Source organism: Sus scrofa, chromosome 16 (genome assembly GCF_054392235.1).
Source record: "Sus scrofa isolate SSC_HxYL_T2T_F1_AM1 chromosome 16, Sscrofa_HxYL_maternal_Yorkshire_Landrace_v2.0, whole genome shotgun sequence".
NCBI classification, from domain to species: domain Eukaryota; kingdom Metazoa; phylum Chordata; class Mammalia; order Artiodactyla; family Suidae; genus Sus; species Sus scrofa.
Window position 1 is genome coordinate 34,730,094 of NC_139398.1, and position 18,734 is coordinate 34,748,827.

At 38.6% G+C, this 18,734-nt stretch overlaps 1 protein-coding gene across 2 annotated transcripts in view; it reads left to right on the forward strand.

Moving 5' to 3' along the window:
* The window catches only part of WDR70 (WD repeat domain 70), a 290,519-nt gene that overhangs the window by 64,304 nt on the left and 207,481 nt on the right, over window positions 1-18,734 (forward strand). For both annotated transcript variants that reach the window (XM_021076961.2, XM_021076962.2), the window contains exon 7: window positions 2,863-2,996. In XM_021076961.2, coding sequence (XP_020932620.2) covers window positions 2,863-2,996 — 134 coding nt within the window. The remainder of the gene's footprint in view (window positions 1-2,862; window positions 2,997-18,734) is intronic.

The following is an 18,734-nucleotide window of genomic DNA, read 5'->3' on the forward strand; positions in this document are numbered from 1 at the left end:
GTGCTAGTATTTGTGTTGGGATCTCTATTTGAACTAAAATAAAGTATTAAGGCAAATTCTGTTGCACTCTTATTTCATGTAAACTTCTGATGACATACAGCACAGTATCATAGAGAAAGACAAAGATTAACTACAGTCTAACCATTTATCACATATTCTGTGTCTGAATCAATTCAGTTATATATTCTAGGAAATTTTTCATAAGCAAAGGCTAAAAGAGTGATTGGTATATTAAGAATTTGCAAATAAATTGGCAGAAGTTGTTTGGAACCTTTTTGACAATGTGGGAGTTTTTCTGAAATTTAGATGTTTTCCATTCCTTAATCAGACCTTATTTTGTCTTTTTTTTAAAAAAAATCAGGGCATCTTCTTGGCCACTTAAAGATGATTTCCTTTGTAACCTACCAGATGATCCAAACAAGGATCATAGCTTTGTTCCTTTAAATAACACAATGCCCAGAAAAGCTGGCTCAGTGGAAAGGAAACTCTTCCCAAGGAATCCACTTCCAACTTTCCTTTTTTTTTTTTTTTTTTCTTTTTCTTAGGTTCTACATTTTTTTGGTCTAAATCATGTATCACATACATTTCTTCTTTCATTAATGTAATGATGTAATGTAATTCTCTTCCTCAGTGAAATAGTTCACAATAGAGGCAAAGTGAACATTTTAGGTCAAGAATTGTTTCTCTTGGGGAGTTCCTGTTGTGGTGCAGTGCTTAACAAATCCGACTAGGAACCATAAGGTTGCAGGTTCCGTCCCTGACCTTGCTCAGTGGGTTAGGGACCTGGTTTTGCCGTGAGCTGTGGTATAAGTCGCAGACGTGGCTCAGATTTGGCGTTGCTGTGGCTGTAGTGTAGGCTGGCAGCTGTAGCTCCGATTCAACCCCTAGCCTGGGAACCTCCAAATGCCATGGGAAGCAGCCCTAGAAAAGGCAAAAAAAAAAAAAGAATTGTTTCTCTCCAGATTCCCTTTGGGTGTATTCTTCCCAGTTTACCTGAAAGTCCAAATGACTATTTGGAAGAAGTTGGCTTCCAACAACCCTGTCCTTTTCCCCAGGAGAACTGTGAGGATGCCTGCAGCTAATCACCATTCTTCCTAGCCTGACTCTGGGCTCTGCCCCCATGGCTCCACACTGGTGGTCATAGGGTCAGAATGGAATTTATTCTCCTGAAGGGAAGACAGGAATAGAATAGACAAGCCACAAATGAATTTGCAATTTCAAATTGCGTTGTGGGGAGATGAGCACTGGTGGGGTTATTAGCCTTATCAGGAGGAGGGGCACCTCTTTCATTTTAACGGGAGGGAAGAAGAAGAGGGTGGATGTGGAAGCAAGTTAAGTTTGTAGTTGGTGGTAGCAAGTCACTTCTTAGACTTTAAAAACTACTGTTTATTTTTATTTTTGATTGTTTTATGTTTTAAGACATATTCAGGCATAAAAATGAGAGTTTCCATTTGTATGCTTTCTTTTTTTATTTTTTCTTAGTTTTTTTCTATTTTTTTCCATTTGTATTCTTTCTTTAACATATTTAGGGTACATATCTAATTTAAATATATTACACGTTATAAATTATACTTATATATAATAATATTATATTCTGAAATCAATATTCACAGGTAGTAATTAAATGTGTATAAATTATTTTGTCAGTATCTGGTTTTAATTGCAGCAATTCCCTTACATTTTAATTAACATTTCAAGTCTATTTATTTGAAGAATTGATTAATAGCTTCCTTTACATAAAACTATGATCCTTTTTACTGTCTTTTATATATGCTAATCACATTTAATATCCTTAATGCAGCTCTTTCCTTTTGAGAGGGCAGTGCCTCCAGGGACTAAGTGCTTTGACAGGACTGTTAAATGTAGTTCAAAAACAGTGAGTTATACATTGGATATATGTGAATCGGACCTCAGAAAGTTCACAGGGAATGCAAATATTTTATGGAACAGTGTAAGTGATATTATAATGTGATTAGTTACTTATAAATTCAGCTTTAAAGACAATTGTTTAAGGCGACTGACCTGAGTCATTTAGTAGTCATATGCACAAGATAATAATTTCTACTTTGCCCTATTTTGCTAAATAGATTTACGGTTTCTGTTGGCATTGCTCATTTTGGTACTTTTATTTTTTATTTTATTTTATTTATTTATTTATTTTTTGTCTTTTTTTTTTTGGTTGTTGTTGTTGTTGCTATTTCTTGGGCCGCTCCCGCGGCATATGGAGGTTCCCAGGCTAAGGGTCCAATCGGAGCTGTAGCCACCGGCCTACGCCAGAGCCACAGCAACGCGGGATCTGAGCCGCGTCTGCAACCTACACCACCGCTCACGGCAACGCCGGATCGTTAACCCACTGAGCAAGGGCAGGGACCGAACCCGCAACCTCATGGTTCCTAGTCGGATTCGTTAACCACTGCGCCACGACGGGAACTCCTCATTTTGGTACTTTTAGATTCATGTGTTCTTCATCTAGTGATAGTCAAACCATCTTAAAAAGCTTCCTCAAAATTGTTTATTGAAAAAGCTGAATTGTTAGTAAGATTTCTACTTATGTACTAAAGCAGCTTAGTTTATCATATGAAATTGTAGTGACAACTCTTCTGTGTAGATGGTAGATAAGTTGGGATGAAGCTGGTGATTAGGTTAAATTAAAAATATTTTATTTCAAAGAAATAATACTCATAATAACAAAGTCAAATAATATAGAAGCTGCTGTCCATTTTCACTTTCAGAAGTAACAGCAGTGGGTGATCTCAACTTCCAATGCCTGTAAGGTAGGAAGTGGCGCTAGGGAAAGGAACTGGGGATTATAATAGACTGTAAGTAGTTTTTCTCCAATTAATTAATTTTTTTTTAAACCAGGTTTCTGCTTTGGGTCTGGATCCCTCAGGTGCCCGTTTGGTGACTGGAGGATATGACTATGATGTTAAGTTTTGGGATTTTGCTGGAATGGATGCTTCTTTTAAGGCATTTCGATCCCTGCAGCCCTGTGAATGGTATGTATAATATAACTTAATACTTTCGTATTTGAAGACGAATGCTCTTGTCATTTGAATTCCACTTATGATGATTTTTACCAAATTATAATGTTTATTTTAGCATGTTATTACTTTGTTACATTACTTTGTTATTCAAATGAAAGCGAAATGTACTTTTTACATTTCTTTCCTTTAGTAAATTTCTTTTAGTTTCATTAATCTATGTTTTAAAGACATTTTCTGTTGTATAGGAGTTCCTGTCATCATGATGCAGTGGGAATGAATCCGACTAGGAACCATGAGCTTGCAGGTTCGATCCCTGGCCTCGCTCAGTGGGTTAAGGATCCGGCGTTGCTGTGAACTGTGGTGTAGACTGGCAGCTACAGTCTGATTAGACCCCATGTGCTGGGGTGTGGCCCTAAAAAGACAAAAAGACAAAAACCAAGCAAAAAACCAAACTATTATGTATAAAATAAGTAAGCGCCAAAGATATACTGTACAACACAAGGAAAGATAGCCATTTTTTGTAATAACTTTAAATGGAGTATAATCTATAAAAGTATTGGATTGCTCTGTCGTACACCTGAAACTAATATAATATTATAGATCAACTATACTTGAATTAAAAAAGCTAGGCACACACACCTTTCACTTTGAAATACTTCAATGTATTATCTTTAAAAAAGAGACATTTTCTTATATAAATGTAGTTCTATTTTTTTTTTTTTTTATTATTTTCCCACTGTACAGCAAGGGGGTCAGGTCATCCTTAGATGTATACATTGCAGTTACAGTTTTTTTTTATTTTTTTATTTTTATTTTTATTTTTTGTTTTTTTGCCTTTCTAGGGCTGCTTCCTCTGGCATATGGAAGTTCCCAGGCTAGGAGTCTAATCGGAGCTGTAGCCACTGGCCTGAGCCACAGCCACAGCAACTCGGGATCCGAGCTGCATCTGCGACCTACACCACAGCTCATGGCAACGCCGGATCCTTAACCCACTGAACAAGGCCAGGGATCGAACCCCCAACTTCATGGTTCCTAGTCGGATTCATTAACCACTGCGCCACGACGGGAACTCCTAAATGTAGTTCTATTACTTCTAACAGTTCTTTAGAACGCCTTGATATTTCTAATAAAGATTTTATATTTAAATTTCCCCATTTGCCCTCAAAATGTATTTTAAGACTGGTATGTCGGACATAGATGGATCCAATCAAGTGATACATGTCACATGTATTTCATACCTCTCTTTTTTTTTCATTTTTTAAAGTTTTATTGAAGTATGGTTGTGATAATTTATGCTGTACAGCAACGTGAATCAGTTACACATAGATACCTATCCATTGTTTTTCAGATTCTTTTCCTATTTAGGTACCTCTCTTACATATATTTTAATCTGCACTAACCCTTTCTTTCTCATTTTCTTTCCCATAACTTTATTACGCATGTAGGTCTAGTTGTCCTCTATGAGGTTCTTCCTTCCTGGTTTTCTAATTGCTTCCTTATGTCATTTTAGCTGTTTCTTTATCTCCAGTATTTCCTGTGGAAGAACCAAAGGCTTGATTATAATCCATATTGTTGCGCATCGGGTGGCATGTGTTGTCTGGTTGTTGTCACTGTCAGTGACTAGCAATTAAGGTTGATCTGTGGAGGAACTTTGGACATCTGATTCCTCCATTGTAATGTTAATATTACATACTGGAGAAGGGCAGGAACTTTGTGGGGAGATACTTTGATACCATCTAAGTATCCAGATTCTAGTCATCCCTTCACTTAATAAGTTTAGCATTTTTTTTTCCTTTTTGTCCATCCCGCAGCATATGGAGCTCCCAGTCTAGGGATCAGATCTGAGCCACAGTTTTGACCTACATGGCAGCTGTGGCAATGCCTGATCCCCATTGTGCCGCACCCAGGATCAAACCTATGTCCCAACACTGCAGAGATGCTGCTGATCCTGTTGCACGCAGCAGGAACCCCAATAGATTTAGCATTTATTTATTATTCATACCTGAATCATTTATTTCATTGAGAGCTACAAGATGGTGATTTTTTAAAAATTAATTTATTTTTTTAATTTATTTTTTTCCCACTGTACAGCAAGAGGATCAAGTTATCCTTAGATGTATACATTTTTTCCCCCACCCTTTGTCCTGTTGCAACATGAGTATCTAGACATAATTCTCAATGCTACTTAGCAAGATCTCCTTGTAAATCTATTCTAAGTTGTGTCTGATAAGCCCAAGCTCCCGATCCCTCCCACTCCCTCCCTCTCCCATCAGGCAGCCGCAAGTCTATTTTCCAAGTCCATGATTTTCTTTTCGGAGGAGATGTTCATTTGTGCTGGATATTAGATTCCAGTTAGAAGTGATATCATATGGTATTTGTCTTTGTCTTTCTGGCTCATTTCACTCAGTATGAGATTCTCTAGTTCCATCCATGTTGCTGCAAATGGCATTATGTCATTCTTTTTTATGGCTGAGTAGTATTCCATTATGTATATATACCACATCTTCCGAATCCAATCATCTGTCAATGGACATTTGGGTTGTTTCCATGTCCTGGCTATTATGAATAGTGCTGCAATGAATGTGCGGGTGCATGTGTCTTTTTTAAGTAGAGTTTTGTCTGGACATATGCCCAAGAGTGGGATTGCAGGGTCATGTGGAAGTTCTATGTATAGATGTCTAAGGTATCTCCAAACTGTTCTCCATAGTGGCTGTACCAGTTTACATTCCCACCAACAGTGCAGGAGGGTTCCCTTTTCTCCACAGCCCTTCCAGCACTTGTTATTTGTGGACTTATTAATGAGGGCCAAGATGGTGATTTTCTAATTCTGTTGTTTCATCTAACTTTATTTGTTGGCATTCTTCTAAAAGAAGTATTTTTAGAGTTCCTGTTGTGACTCAGCGGGTTAAGAACCCAACTAATATCCATGAAGATGTGGGTTCGATCTCTGGCCTTGCTCAGTGGGTTAAAGATCCAACCTTGTCACAAGCTGCCATATAGGTCACAGATATGGCTCGAATCTGCTGTTGCCATGGCTGTGGCATAGGCCAGCCGCTGCAGCTCTGATTTGACCTCTAGCCTGGGAACTCCCATAGGCCGCAGTTTCAGCCCTAAAAAAAAAAAAATAAAGTGCTTTTCCTCCTTAACTGATATTATTTGGGTCCCCTGAAATACAGTTCTTATGGAGAGCTAGGATAAATGCTTAGTTATTTCCCTTTTATCACTCATTTTTAGCTTATGGGTTGATGTTATAAGTGAGTCATTGCTGTTATTGATGGTGATGGTTTTTGTGGGTTTTTTTTTTGCTTTTTCTGTTTTGATTTCTAGGATTTATGATTTTAAAATTTTCATGTGTTTCAGTCAATTGCAGTCATTATTCTTTTTGATGTTTAAATTGTCCCAGATTTGGCCATTGGGGGTCCCTGATTGTTATGTAGTTTTGACATGACCTCATTAGTCTTTAAAAGCTCACTTATTTTATGGCACAACATGATGTCGACTTCCTGGTACATTCCTTTCCAAGTCTCTGAGTGAGCATTTCCCCACAGATACCTATTTTGTTAGTAGGAATGATATTTAGAGACCAATTCTGGATGCAACACACATTCATTGATATTGAGGTATCGTTGCCTCTTGACTTTTTCAATGGAAAGAGGTGAAAATATAGATATGTGTGAGTTTAAATGATGAGATCATATCAATTTTTCCACTTCAAAGTTTTAGCGAATTTTAATTTCAGAGTCCTTTTTTTTTTTTTTCTTTTTTCCATTTCTAGGGCAGCTCCCACGGCATATGGAGGTTCCCAGGCTAGGGGTCAAATCGGAGCTGTAGCCGCCAGCCTACACCACAGCCACAGCAACACGGGGTCCGAGCTGCATCTGCAACCTACACCACAGCTCACTGCAATGCCAGATCCTTAAGCCACTGAGCAAGGCCAGGGATCGAAACCGCAACTTCATGATTCTTAGTCGGATTCGTTAACCACTGTGCCACAACGGGAACTCCTCAGAATCTTTTTTAATTTACAGAAAATCTGTAAAGATAGACCACAGTTCAGGTCAAACCCAACCCGGTTTCTCCTCTATTGATATCTTACATTACCATGTCACATTACAATTGTGACAAACCAACATTAGTACATCACCGTAAACTAAATTCCAAACTTTGTTTGGATTTCACTTTTAAAAAAATTAATATCCTTTCCAAGACATTAACATTACATTTAGTCGTCATCTGTTCAGTCTCTTCTGATTGATTGTAGCTTCTGAGTCTTTTTGTTTTTCATGATCGTGACGGTTTTCAGCAGTACTGGTCAGGGATTTTGTAGAATATCTCTTGATTTTTTTTTTTTTTTAAATGGTGTTTTTCTTTTGGTTGGACTTGAGGCTATGGGTTTTGGGGCTAAATATCACAGAGGTTATGTGATGAGAATCACGTATCAGCAGTACATGTTACGGTGTTTTAAAGTTTTTCCACTTTGAAGTTACTTTTTCATCCTCTTTCCATATACCAGTCTTTGGAAGCAAGTCTACAAACGCAGCTCATACCTGGGAGAGTGGAAAAATTAAGCTCCATCTACTGTGGGGGGTGGCAATTATGTAAACTACTTGGAATTCTGTAAGGAAGAATTATTTGTTTTTTCATTCATTCATTCATTCATTCATTCATTTATACCAGTATCAACTCCTAGCTATTTATTATACCTCGTAGTATAAGTTGATACTATTTTATTTATTTTATTACTGAGATCATTTCAGCTGTGGCCATTATAAAAATGCTTTTTCAGTCTGGGTTTTTTGTTCTTTTCTTTGATATGCTTTTTTGGTTGTCCTTCCTTACTTTTTGGTACTAGGTGATGTTCCAGACTCATATTTTCTCCATCCCAGTACTAGAATTAGACCTGTTTCTTAGGAGGGTGGTATTAGAAAAAAGGGTCTAGGTTCTTCATATGCTTGTTGTTCCTGGGATGTCACTGCTTCTAGGCCTCCTCAGTCAAAAGAACTAGGAAGTTTTTGTGTGTGAACTAACCTATGTATGCTCTATATGTATACTTGTTTCTGTATCCTTTTGCATGTACATTAAGCTAAAAACATGAGTTCATACTCTAATCCAGTACATTTTGGTTCATTCTAGCCTTCCCTCTTCTTCCTTGGAAACCTCCACTTTCCTTCAGTAAGAAACCTCCTTCCTACTACCCATCCATTTGTGTATTTGTTTAACCCCAGTATGCATGTAAAGTAGATTTATTTATTTATTTATTTATTTTAGGGCCACACCCAGGGCATATGGAGGTTCCCAGGCTAGGGGTCAAATCAGAGCTGTAGCCACTGGCCTATAGCACAGACACAGCAATGCCAGATCTGAGCCACGTCTCCGACCTACACCACAGTTCACAGCAACACTGGATCCTTAACCTACTGAGCAAAGCCAGGGATTGAACATGCAACCTCATGGATACTAGTCAGAGTCGTTTCCACTGAGCCACGATGGGAACTCCTAAAATAGTTTTGGAATGACTAATTTGTTCCTCTATTTCAACTCGAATTTAACATTATAGTATGTTTATCTAATATCTTTGATTTTTTTCTCAAATTCAAAGACAACTTATTTTTGAGAAAGACTTACTGGTTTAGAAAATTTTCTCTAAAGGCTCATATAGTGTTACAGGCCTTACAGACCACAAACGGTCTTTATTAAATTTGTGTGTGCATATGTGCATCCATATTATTATAATCTACATTAAGATTTTGTTTTATTTTTATTTTTTTTCGTTTTTTTGCCTTTTTCTAAGGCCGCACCCATGGCATATGGACGTTCCCAGGCTAGGGGTCTAATCAGAGCTATAGCCACTGGCCTACGCAGGAGACACAACAACTCGGGATCTGAGCCGCATCTGCGACCTACACCTCAGCTCACGGCAATGCTGGATCCTTAACCCACTGAGAAAGGCCAGGGATCGAACCCACAACCTCATGGTTCCTAGTTAGATTTGTTAACTACTGAGCCACGAAGGGAACTCCTACATTAAAATTTTAAATAAAAAGTACAGTACAGGTATTTCCTTTTTAACTTTTACTCTTTATTTCAGTTTCATTTTCTTTTTTTTGTTAGCTCAATGCTCTAGTTTTTCATTCTGATATTCAGTGTATTAATGATCTGATCTTTTTTTTTGGAATTGCAAATTTGATAACAGTGCAATAAGTTTGCATTAAATTGATACTTGTTAAATATGGCAAGAGTCAGACTTTGGTATGCCATTGGAAACCCTTCTTATAATTTTTTTTTTTTCTTCCCCTAGGGCCGCACCTGCGGCATATGGGGGTTCCCAGGCTAGGGGTTGAATCGGAGATGTAGCCACCAGCCTACGCCACAGCCACAGCAACGCCAGATCCGAGCTGCGTCTGTGGTTTACACCACAGCTCACCGGCAACACTGGATCCTTAACCCACTGAGCAAGGCCAGGGATTGAACCCGAAACCTCACGGTTCCTAGTTGGATTCGTTAACGACTGAGCCACAATGGGAGTGCTAAGAAACCCTTCTTTACATTGATCTGTTAAACAACTTTTTCTTTTTCTGTTTTTTTTTGGCCATACCTGTAGCATGTGGAATTTCCTGGGCCAGAGATCGAACCCATGCTGCTCTTGTGGCCTGTGCCACAGCTGTGTCAACACTGGATCCTTAACCTGCTGTGCCATAAGAGAACTTCTGCTAAACAACTTTTTAGATTAAGTTGTTTACTCATATTAGAATCCATGCATACTAGTTATTCAGCTAAATTCTCCAACTTTTTTGTCACCCATCTACATTATCCTATATCATCTGCCAAGAAAACTTGAGGGAATTCGTTGGCTGTCTTGAAGATAGAAAAGCACCCTATGCTGTTTTCAGACCACATCCTCACCTGTAATAGCAGATGTTAGGATTTGGCTAGTATCCAAGAGGCAGCATTACGATGAATAAGTGGGTGTCAGAGAGGTATTCACACACAAAGGATCCCCAAAGCCATTGAGGAGAGGGGGGAGGAGTTTTGAGTTTGGGGGTGAGACTAAGTTAAAGTCTTCTGGATTTTAGATTCACCTGATGAATTTCTTCAAAGTACTCTGATGCTGTAATGTTCTTAGCCTCATTCTCACTCTCCTGGGACACCTTAAAAAGATATGTTAAATGTTTTATTGATCTATCAGTATAACAATCACATTAAAAAATGCTCTTCTTTTGTTAGTGTTCAATTTCTTTTTGATGCATCTTTCATTTTTGGTATTTTGAAGTCAGTTTAGTAATTTGTTTTGGGCTTTTGCCCAGCATCAGTATTATATTTATGCATCTCTAGTTTCTAAAGCCTTCATTTGTCATTTAGTGAAAATCAGTACCACATTTTCTCTGATCCAATATGCTAGTCACCTTTGACTTTCTTTTTTTTTTAGGGCCACATGTGCGGCATATGGAAGTTCCCAGGCTAGGGGGTCTAATTGGAGCTACAGCTGCCGACCTACACAACAGCCACAGCAACGCAGGATCCCAGCCTCATCTGCAACCTACACCATAGGTCATGGCACCACTGGATTCTTAACCCACTGAGCGAGGCCAAGGATTGAACCTGCATCTTCATGATGCTAGTTGGTTCTTAACCTGCTGAGCCACATTGAGGGTTTACCTTTTGCTTTCTTTGTGTTTCCTCACAGATTCTTTTTCTTTTCCTTTTTTGGCCACTCACTGGCATGTGGAATTCCCAGGCCAGAGATCGGATCTGAGCCATAGTTGCAACCTAAGCCACAGCTGTTGCAACACTGGATCATTGACCCACTGTGCCGGTTCTGTAATCAAACCTGCATCCCATCGCTCCCTAGATGCTGCTGATCCCATTGTGCCATAGTGGGAATTCCTCCTCACAGATTCTTACTAATTATATATGTAGGTTCAGGAATCAGAATCCTTGGGATCACAAACGCTTTGTCTATATTCTGTATGCAAAAAAAAAGTAGATGAAGTAAAACTTTTCATAAAATATTGAGAATTTTTGGGTCACTTAGCCCCAAATAAGAATTTCTTTCCTTATGCCTATTTAAAAATGGCTATATGCTCTCTATTCTGTTAGTACATTTTAATTAATTGAGTAATGCATAAGTTATGTTTTCATTCAGAATTTAAAACTTTTCAGATAAAACTAAATTCTTCCTTTATCATCTTCATTTAATCTCTTTCCCAGATTTTATCATTGTTTTCATTATTTGTATATTCTTTAAGATTTTTCCATGCAGTTATTGGCAGATATTAAATGTATCTATCAAATAGCAGTGTATACTATTTTTATTTTCATAAACGTTATCAGATAGTTATAATTTCTTCCAACTCACAATATTGCTTGGAGCTTTTTAATATCATTATATTTATATTGCTATATTCTTTCCAAGTGCTATATAGCATACCATGTATAATTTACCATAGTTAAATGGTTTTAAAACTTTAATAGCCATCAGCACCATCTGAAGGGTTTGTTAAAATATTAAATGCTACACTTCACCTTTAGAGTTTCCTATTCTTTAGATCTGGTGTGGCTCCAGAATTTGCATTTCTAACAAATTCCCACATGCTACTGGTATACCTTATCTAAGGACACATTTTGAAAATCACTGTACTGATTAGCTGTTCTCCCTTTGATGGACTTTAGGGTTGTGGCCACTTTTTCACAATTCCAAATAAATGATAAAATGATTATCTCTATTCCTAATTGGGCATATGTGTAAATTGAGTGTTTCTCAAGAAGAGATAGCAAGAAATGAAATGCCTTTTTTGCACCTTTAAAAATGTTGACATTGTCAAATAACCCTCTTTCGATTACCTATTTAAATGTCACATGGGTTTATCCCTGGGAGTCATGGAGGCAACACAACCATGTTTTTTGCTCTCTGTACATGAACCGAATACCACATGCACAGGGACCAGTCAGCCACAGACTGCGGAAAAAGTGGTGTTGTCATTGATCAGGATGCACATCTGCTATTTGTATAGTGACTTTTGGACTGAAGTGCTAATAGCAAAGTTTGTACTTTGTGCAATTACTCACAGTTAATATATCATAGTAACTGAAATTCGAACCATGTTGTTGGGGCATTACTTATCTAAAGCATGGTAACTGAAATTCATGCATATCAGAACCACACAAAGCAAGGATTGCCTCTACTTGATATGAAAAAAATAAAAAGAAACTCAGTAAAACATTTGGAATAGTTTTTTTTTTTATTGTTGAGAATAAATTCTATCCCTTTACTCTGATCTTCTGGTCTGTTGACAGATCAACAAGTTAATGATTAGTCTGGAGATTTATAAGCCTGGTATCTTGCTTTAATTGGCATAATTTAGTCAATAAAGTGTTTTTTGATCAGATGCAACACAATTTCATACATAGTAAGTATTGATTTAAGTGATTGTGTATTACATTTACTTTTGTGAAATTTTTTTATGGTTTTACTTACTATATGATACTGGTTTTCAACAGTTAATCATTTGAGTCAAATGTTCAACGTTTTCAAATGAGTGGATGCTGCTATTTTTTGTCAGGTGTTTCTTGCTTTAAAATTGTTATTCTTATTTGACTTATAAATATTAAAATAAATTTCCATTTCAAAAGTCCACCAAAGGTTCATAACTGAAGACACGGTTGTTTTTGGTCATGCATTATAGAATCTGTCTTCCCAAAGCATTTCAAATGGGCACTTACTGGAATTGCTCAACTGTATGAACATTCAATGTAAAGGCAGCATACTTTAGTAGCTTCTGAGATGGTACATTGCAGGTTTCTCAAAGTGAGGTTTATGGGTATATTCTCAGGGGTTCATGAATTCTTTTCATTAATTTAAATTTTTTGTTTTTTTAGAGTTCCTTCGTGACTCAGTGGGTTAAGGATCTGGTATTGTCACTACTGTGGTCTGGTTATAGCTGTGGTGTGGGTTCAATCCCTGGCCCTGGAATGGGTGCAGACAAAAAATAAAATAAAATTAAAAAAATTGTTTTTTTCATTTTGATAATAATTTGACATAACTCTGCATTTGTTTACCTTTTTGAGGTTTTATTTATTTTTTGGGGGGGGGCTGCATCTGTGGCCTGTAGAAGTTCCTGTGTTTACCTGGGCTCAAATGCTACTTTCACTTTTAGCTGCCATGGTCTCATGAGAAAGGAGCAAAGATGCTCTTCATATAAAAACAATGCATGGTGCCCAGTGAAAGCTTGTTTTATCATAAAGTGTTTTATGAACAAAGTTTTCAGGAGTTCTTGTTGTGGCACATTGGGTTAAGAATCTGACTGCAGTGGCTCAGATTCGATCCCCAGCCACAGGATCTGGGTTAAAGGTTCTGGTGTTGCCACAGCTGTGGTGTAGGTCATAGCTGTGGCTTGGATTCAATCTGTGGTCTGAGAACTTCCATATGCTGTGGTTATGGCTGAAATTTTCACAGTAGCTATAGAAGAAACAGTGGGAAAATTGAGTCGTCATGGTAACACAGTAAAATAGGTGTGTGCCTAATGCAGGCAATAGGTATTCATTAACATGTTGATCTGATGGCAGATGAGAGGACTCTGGCAGAGGGATATAATCAGTTTGTCTTACAATAAAGAAGTTGTTTCATTCTATATGATATTATTTCAGCAAACAACATCTAAAATTAATTTGAATTTCATTGGTTCTTTTAGTGTTTACTTTAAAAATTACTATATTGAGGTTTTTAAAAAATGATTTTTATTTTTTCCATTGTAGTTGGTTTACGGTGTTCTGTCAATTTTCTTTTGTACAGCAAAGTGACCCAGTCACACATACATATACACATTCTTTTTCTCACAATATCTTCCATCATAAGTGACTAGATAGAGTTCCCAGTACTATACAGCAAGATCTCATTGCTTATCCATTCCAAAGGTAATAGTTTGCATCTATTAACCCCAATTCCCAGTCCCTCCCACGCCCTCCCCCTTCTCACTTGGCAACCACAAGTCTCTTCTCCAAGTCCATGAGTTTCTTTTCTGTGGAAAGGTTCATTTGTGCCCTATATTAGATTCCAGATATAAGTGATATCATATGGTATTTGTCTTTCTCTTTCTGACTTACTTCACTTAGTATGAGAGTCTCTAGTTCCATCCATGTTACTGCAAATTGCATTTTGCTTTTTTTTACGGCTGAGTAGTATTCCGTTGTGTATATATACCATATCTTTTTTTTTTTTTTTTTTTTCCTTTTTAGGGCCGCACCTCTGGCTAGGGGTCGAATTGGAGCTATAGCTGCTGGCCTACACCACAGCCATAGCAACGCCAGATCTAAGCCACGTCTTTGACCTACACCACAGCTCACAGCAATGCCGGATCCTTAACCCACTGAGCAAGGCCAGGGATGGAACCTGCGTCCTCATGGATGCTAATCAGATTTGTTAACTGCTGAGCCATGACGGGAACTCCTACCACATCTTAATCCATTCATCTGTCAGTGGACATTTAGGTTGTTTCCATGTCTTGGCTCTTGTGAATAGTGCTGCAATGAACATGCGGGTACATGTGTCTTTTTCAAGGAAAATTTTGTCCGGGTATATGCCCAAGAGTGGGATTTCTGGGTCATGTGGTAGCTCTATGTATAGTTTTCTGGGATACCTCCACACTGTTGTCCATAGTGGTTGTACCAATTTACATTCCCACCAACAGTGGAGGAGGGTTCCCTTTTCTCCACATCCTCTCCAGTATTCGTTTTTTGTGGACATATTAATGATGGCCATTCTAACTGGTGTGAGGTGGTACCTCATAGTAGTTTTGATTTGCATTTCTCTAATAATCAGTGATGTTGAGCATTTTTTCATGTACTTTTTGGCCATCTGTATATCTTCTTTGGAGAAATGTGTATTCAGGTCTTTTGCCCCCCTTTCAATTGGGTTGTTGGGTTTTTTTGCTGTTGAGTTGTATAAGTTGTTTATATATTTTAGAGATTAAGCCCTTTTCAGTTTCATGGTTTGAAACTATTTTCTTCCATTCCTTAGGTTGTTTTTTTTTTTTTTTTTTTTTTTTAATGGTTTCCTTTGCTATGCAAAAGCTTGTCAGTTTGATTAGGTCCCATTGGTTTATTTTTGCTTTTATTTCTGTTGCCTTGGGAGACTGATCTAAGAAAACATTTGTAAGGTTGATGTCAGAGAATGTTTGCCTATATTCTCTTCTAGGAGTTTGATGTTGTCTTGTCTTACATTTAAGTCTTTAAGCCATTTTGAGTTTATTTTTGTACATGGAGTGAAGATGTGTTCTAGTTTCATTGATTTACATGCAGCTGTCCAGGTTTCCCAGCAATATTTGCTGAAAAGACTGTCTTTTCCCCATTTTATATTCTTGCCTCCTTTGTCAAAGATTAATTGACCATAGGTGTCTGGGTTTATTTCTGGGTTCTCTATTCTGTTCCATTGGTCTGTATGTCTGTTATGGTACCAGTACCACACTGTCTTGATTCCTGTGGCTTTCTAATATTGCCTGGAATCTGAGAGAGTTATGCCTCCTGCTTGGTTTTTTTCCCTCAGGATTGCTTTGGCATTTCTGGGTCTTTTGTGATTCTATGTAAATTTTTGGATTGTTTGTTCTAGTTTTGTGAAAAATGTTATGGGTAATTTGATAGGGATTGCATTTGAATCTGTAGATTGCTTTGGGTAGTGTGGACATTTTTATGACATTAATTTTCCAACCCAGGAGCATGGAATATCTTTCCATTTCTTTGAATCCTCTTTAATTTCCTTGATTAATGTTTTATACTTCTTAGCATATAAGTCTTTCACCTCCTTGGTTAGGTTTATTCCCAGGTATTTAATTTTTGGGGTGTGATTTTAAAAGGTATTCCTTTTGTAATATTTCATTGTTAGTATAAAGAAATGCGACTGATTTCTGAATGTTAATCTTATATCCTGCTACATTGCTGAATTCGTTGATCAGTTTGAGTAGTTTTTGTGTGGAGTCCTTAGGGTTTTCTATATATAGTATCATATCATCTGCATACAGTGACAATTTTACTTCTTCTCTTCCAATTTGGATACCTTTTATTTCTTTTGTTTGATTGCTGTGGCTAGGACTTCCAATACTATGTTGAATAACAGTGGTGAGAGTGGGCATCCCTGTCTTGTTCCAGATTTTAGTGGGAAGGCTTTCAGCTTTTCCCCATTGAGTATTATATTTGCTGTGGGTTTGTCATAAATAGCTTTTATTATGTTAAAGTATGGTTCCTCTATACCCACTTTGGTAAGAGTTTTTATCGTGAATGGATGTTGGACTTTGTCAAATGCTGTTTCTCCATCTATTGAGATGATCATGTGGTTTTTGACTTTTCTTTTGTTAATGTGGTGTATGACGTTGATTGATTTGCATATGTTGAACCATCAGGTGAATTCTCCCATTCTTTTAACTGGGAAGGGTTCCTGAGCTTCTTCATTTTGCTTATATTTTTCTTTTTCTGTCAGTTTAGGGATACCAAACTGTAGTCTTGGAGGGCTCTTTCTATTCAAGAACACCCTTTGTATTTTGTAGGGGGTTACTATTTATTTTTAGCGTGGGAGTTTGGATATTTGCTATCTCTTTCTTCAGTGTGAGCAGGCCCTTATCCCCAGGGTGCTGAGTGTGTTTCCAGGGAGAAGGAAGTAATGGGTAGGGCCAGTAGTCATTGCCTTGTTGCTGGGCTCTTGACAGTAGCAAGGAGCTGCAGGAAGGTGGCACAGGCTGCTCCTAGTTGCAGGGCCCTGGGAAGTTGTAATGAGCCTTAGGTGGATTTAGGAGGTGCCCAGAGAATTTGGCCATGGCAGCGGCAGGGTGTGAGTTCCCAGGGGAGTGAGAGCAACAATTGGTGGTGTTCAGTCACAATGCCCTCCTCTGTGGTGCACTCTGAGGTGATTGGGGCCGCAAGTCCTGCCTGTTCACAGACTCCTAGTGGTTCCGGGCCATGCCCACCTCTGCAGTCACAGATAACTGTGAAGGTTTGCCCCCCCCCCCACCTGTAGACCATGCAAGAAGCACCCTGTCCCCCTTAGCCCACGCAGGAGGTACTGCACAGGCTGCTCCTAGTTGCAGGGTCCTGGGAAGGAACAGTGATTGAGTGTCTCCTCCCATGTTCCCTTGGTTGTGGTGTTCCATACCCGAGTCTGTGGTATCCTGCTCTCCAGTCCATTGCACACTGCTTCCTACCTGCTCAGGCTCTCTCCACACAGCCAATCCTAGTCCTCTCCCTGGAACTGACTTCTGGAGCCTGAGTCTAAGTGCCTTGCCCCTGTCCGAGCATCTCAGGCTGTGGTGTCTGTGGCAGTGGTGCCGATGATCTGTGTGGCTCTCATTCTGCTTTGCCCTCCTTGGTCCAGCTGCTGCACTTTTCTTGGCAACTTTGAGGTCCCTCCTTCTTGGCTGATCTCCCTTTCGGTTAGATGGCTTTCCAGGGTGTGGGTTCCTTTTGTCTTTCACATCTCCCTCCCCCGAGAATGCTAGTCTCATCCTGATTGCTTTTTTCCCCCCTCTCTCTTTTTTCTTTTTTTCTTTTGTTTTACCCAGTTAGGTTAAGGATTTCTTGCCCTTTTTGGAGGTTTAAGTTATTCTGCCAGCGTTCAGAAGATGTTCTCTGTGAATTGTTCTACATGTAGGTTTTTTTTTTTTTTTTTTTTTTTTGTCCTTTCCAGCGCTGCACCCGCGGCATATGGAGGTTCCCAGTCTAGGGGTCTAATCAGAGCTGTAGCCCCCAGCCCACACCAGGGCCACAGCAACTCGGGATCTGAGCCGAGTCTGCAACCTGCACCACAGCTTACGGCAAAACCGGATCCCTAACCCACCAAGCGAGGCCAGGGACCGAACCTGAAACCTCATGGTTCCTACTCGGATTTGTTAACCACTGAGCCACAACGGGAACTCCAGATGTGTTTTTTTGATGTGTTTGTGGGCGAAGGTGAGCACTATGTCTTACTCCTCTGCCATCTTGATCCTTCCCCTCATTGAGGCTTAATTCATATACCAAATGGAGTGGGTTAAGGATCTGCTGTTGTCACTGCTCTGGCTCTGGTTACAGCTGTGGCACGGGTTTGATCCCTGGCCCTGGAACTTCCCCATGCTGCAGGTGTGGCTACAAAAAATTATATAGCATAAAATTCACTCATTTTAAGCATGCAATTCAGTAGTTTCTAGTAAACTTATTCCAGAGTTGTGCACCTATCACCACAGTCCACTTTCTATCACCTTAAAAACAAACCTCATTCCCGTTTGTGGTCACTCTCCATTTTTACCTCCAGCCTTAGGCAGCTACTAATCTACTTTATAGGTTTGCTCTTTCTGGTTGTTTCATATAAATGGAGTCATACAATATTTGGTCTTTTGTGTCTGACCTCTTTTCCTCAGCATAGTGCTTTTGAGGTTCACCCATGTTGTAGCATATGTCAGGACTTTTGTTACCTTTTATGGTTGACTAGTATTCTGTTGTATGTACATATGGCATATTTTGTTTGTCCATTCACCATTTGGGTGGACATTTGTGTTGTTTCCACATTTTGGCTATTATGAATAATGCAGCTATGAACATTTGTATACAAGTCTTTGAATGGATGTTTGTTTCCATCTCTTTTAACATAAATTGAGAGTTGCTAGGTCATATAGTAAATTTTTGTTTAATATATTAATAGCTGGAAAACTGTTTTCCAAAGTGACTATACCATTTTATATTTCCACCAATAATATATAAGGGTTCCAGTTTCTCTCTGTTCTCACCAACATTTAT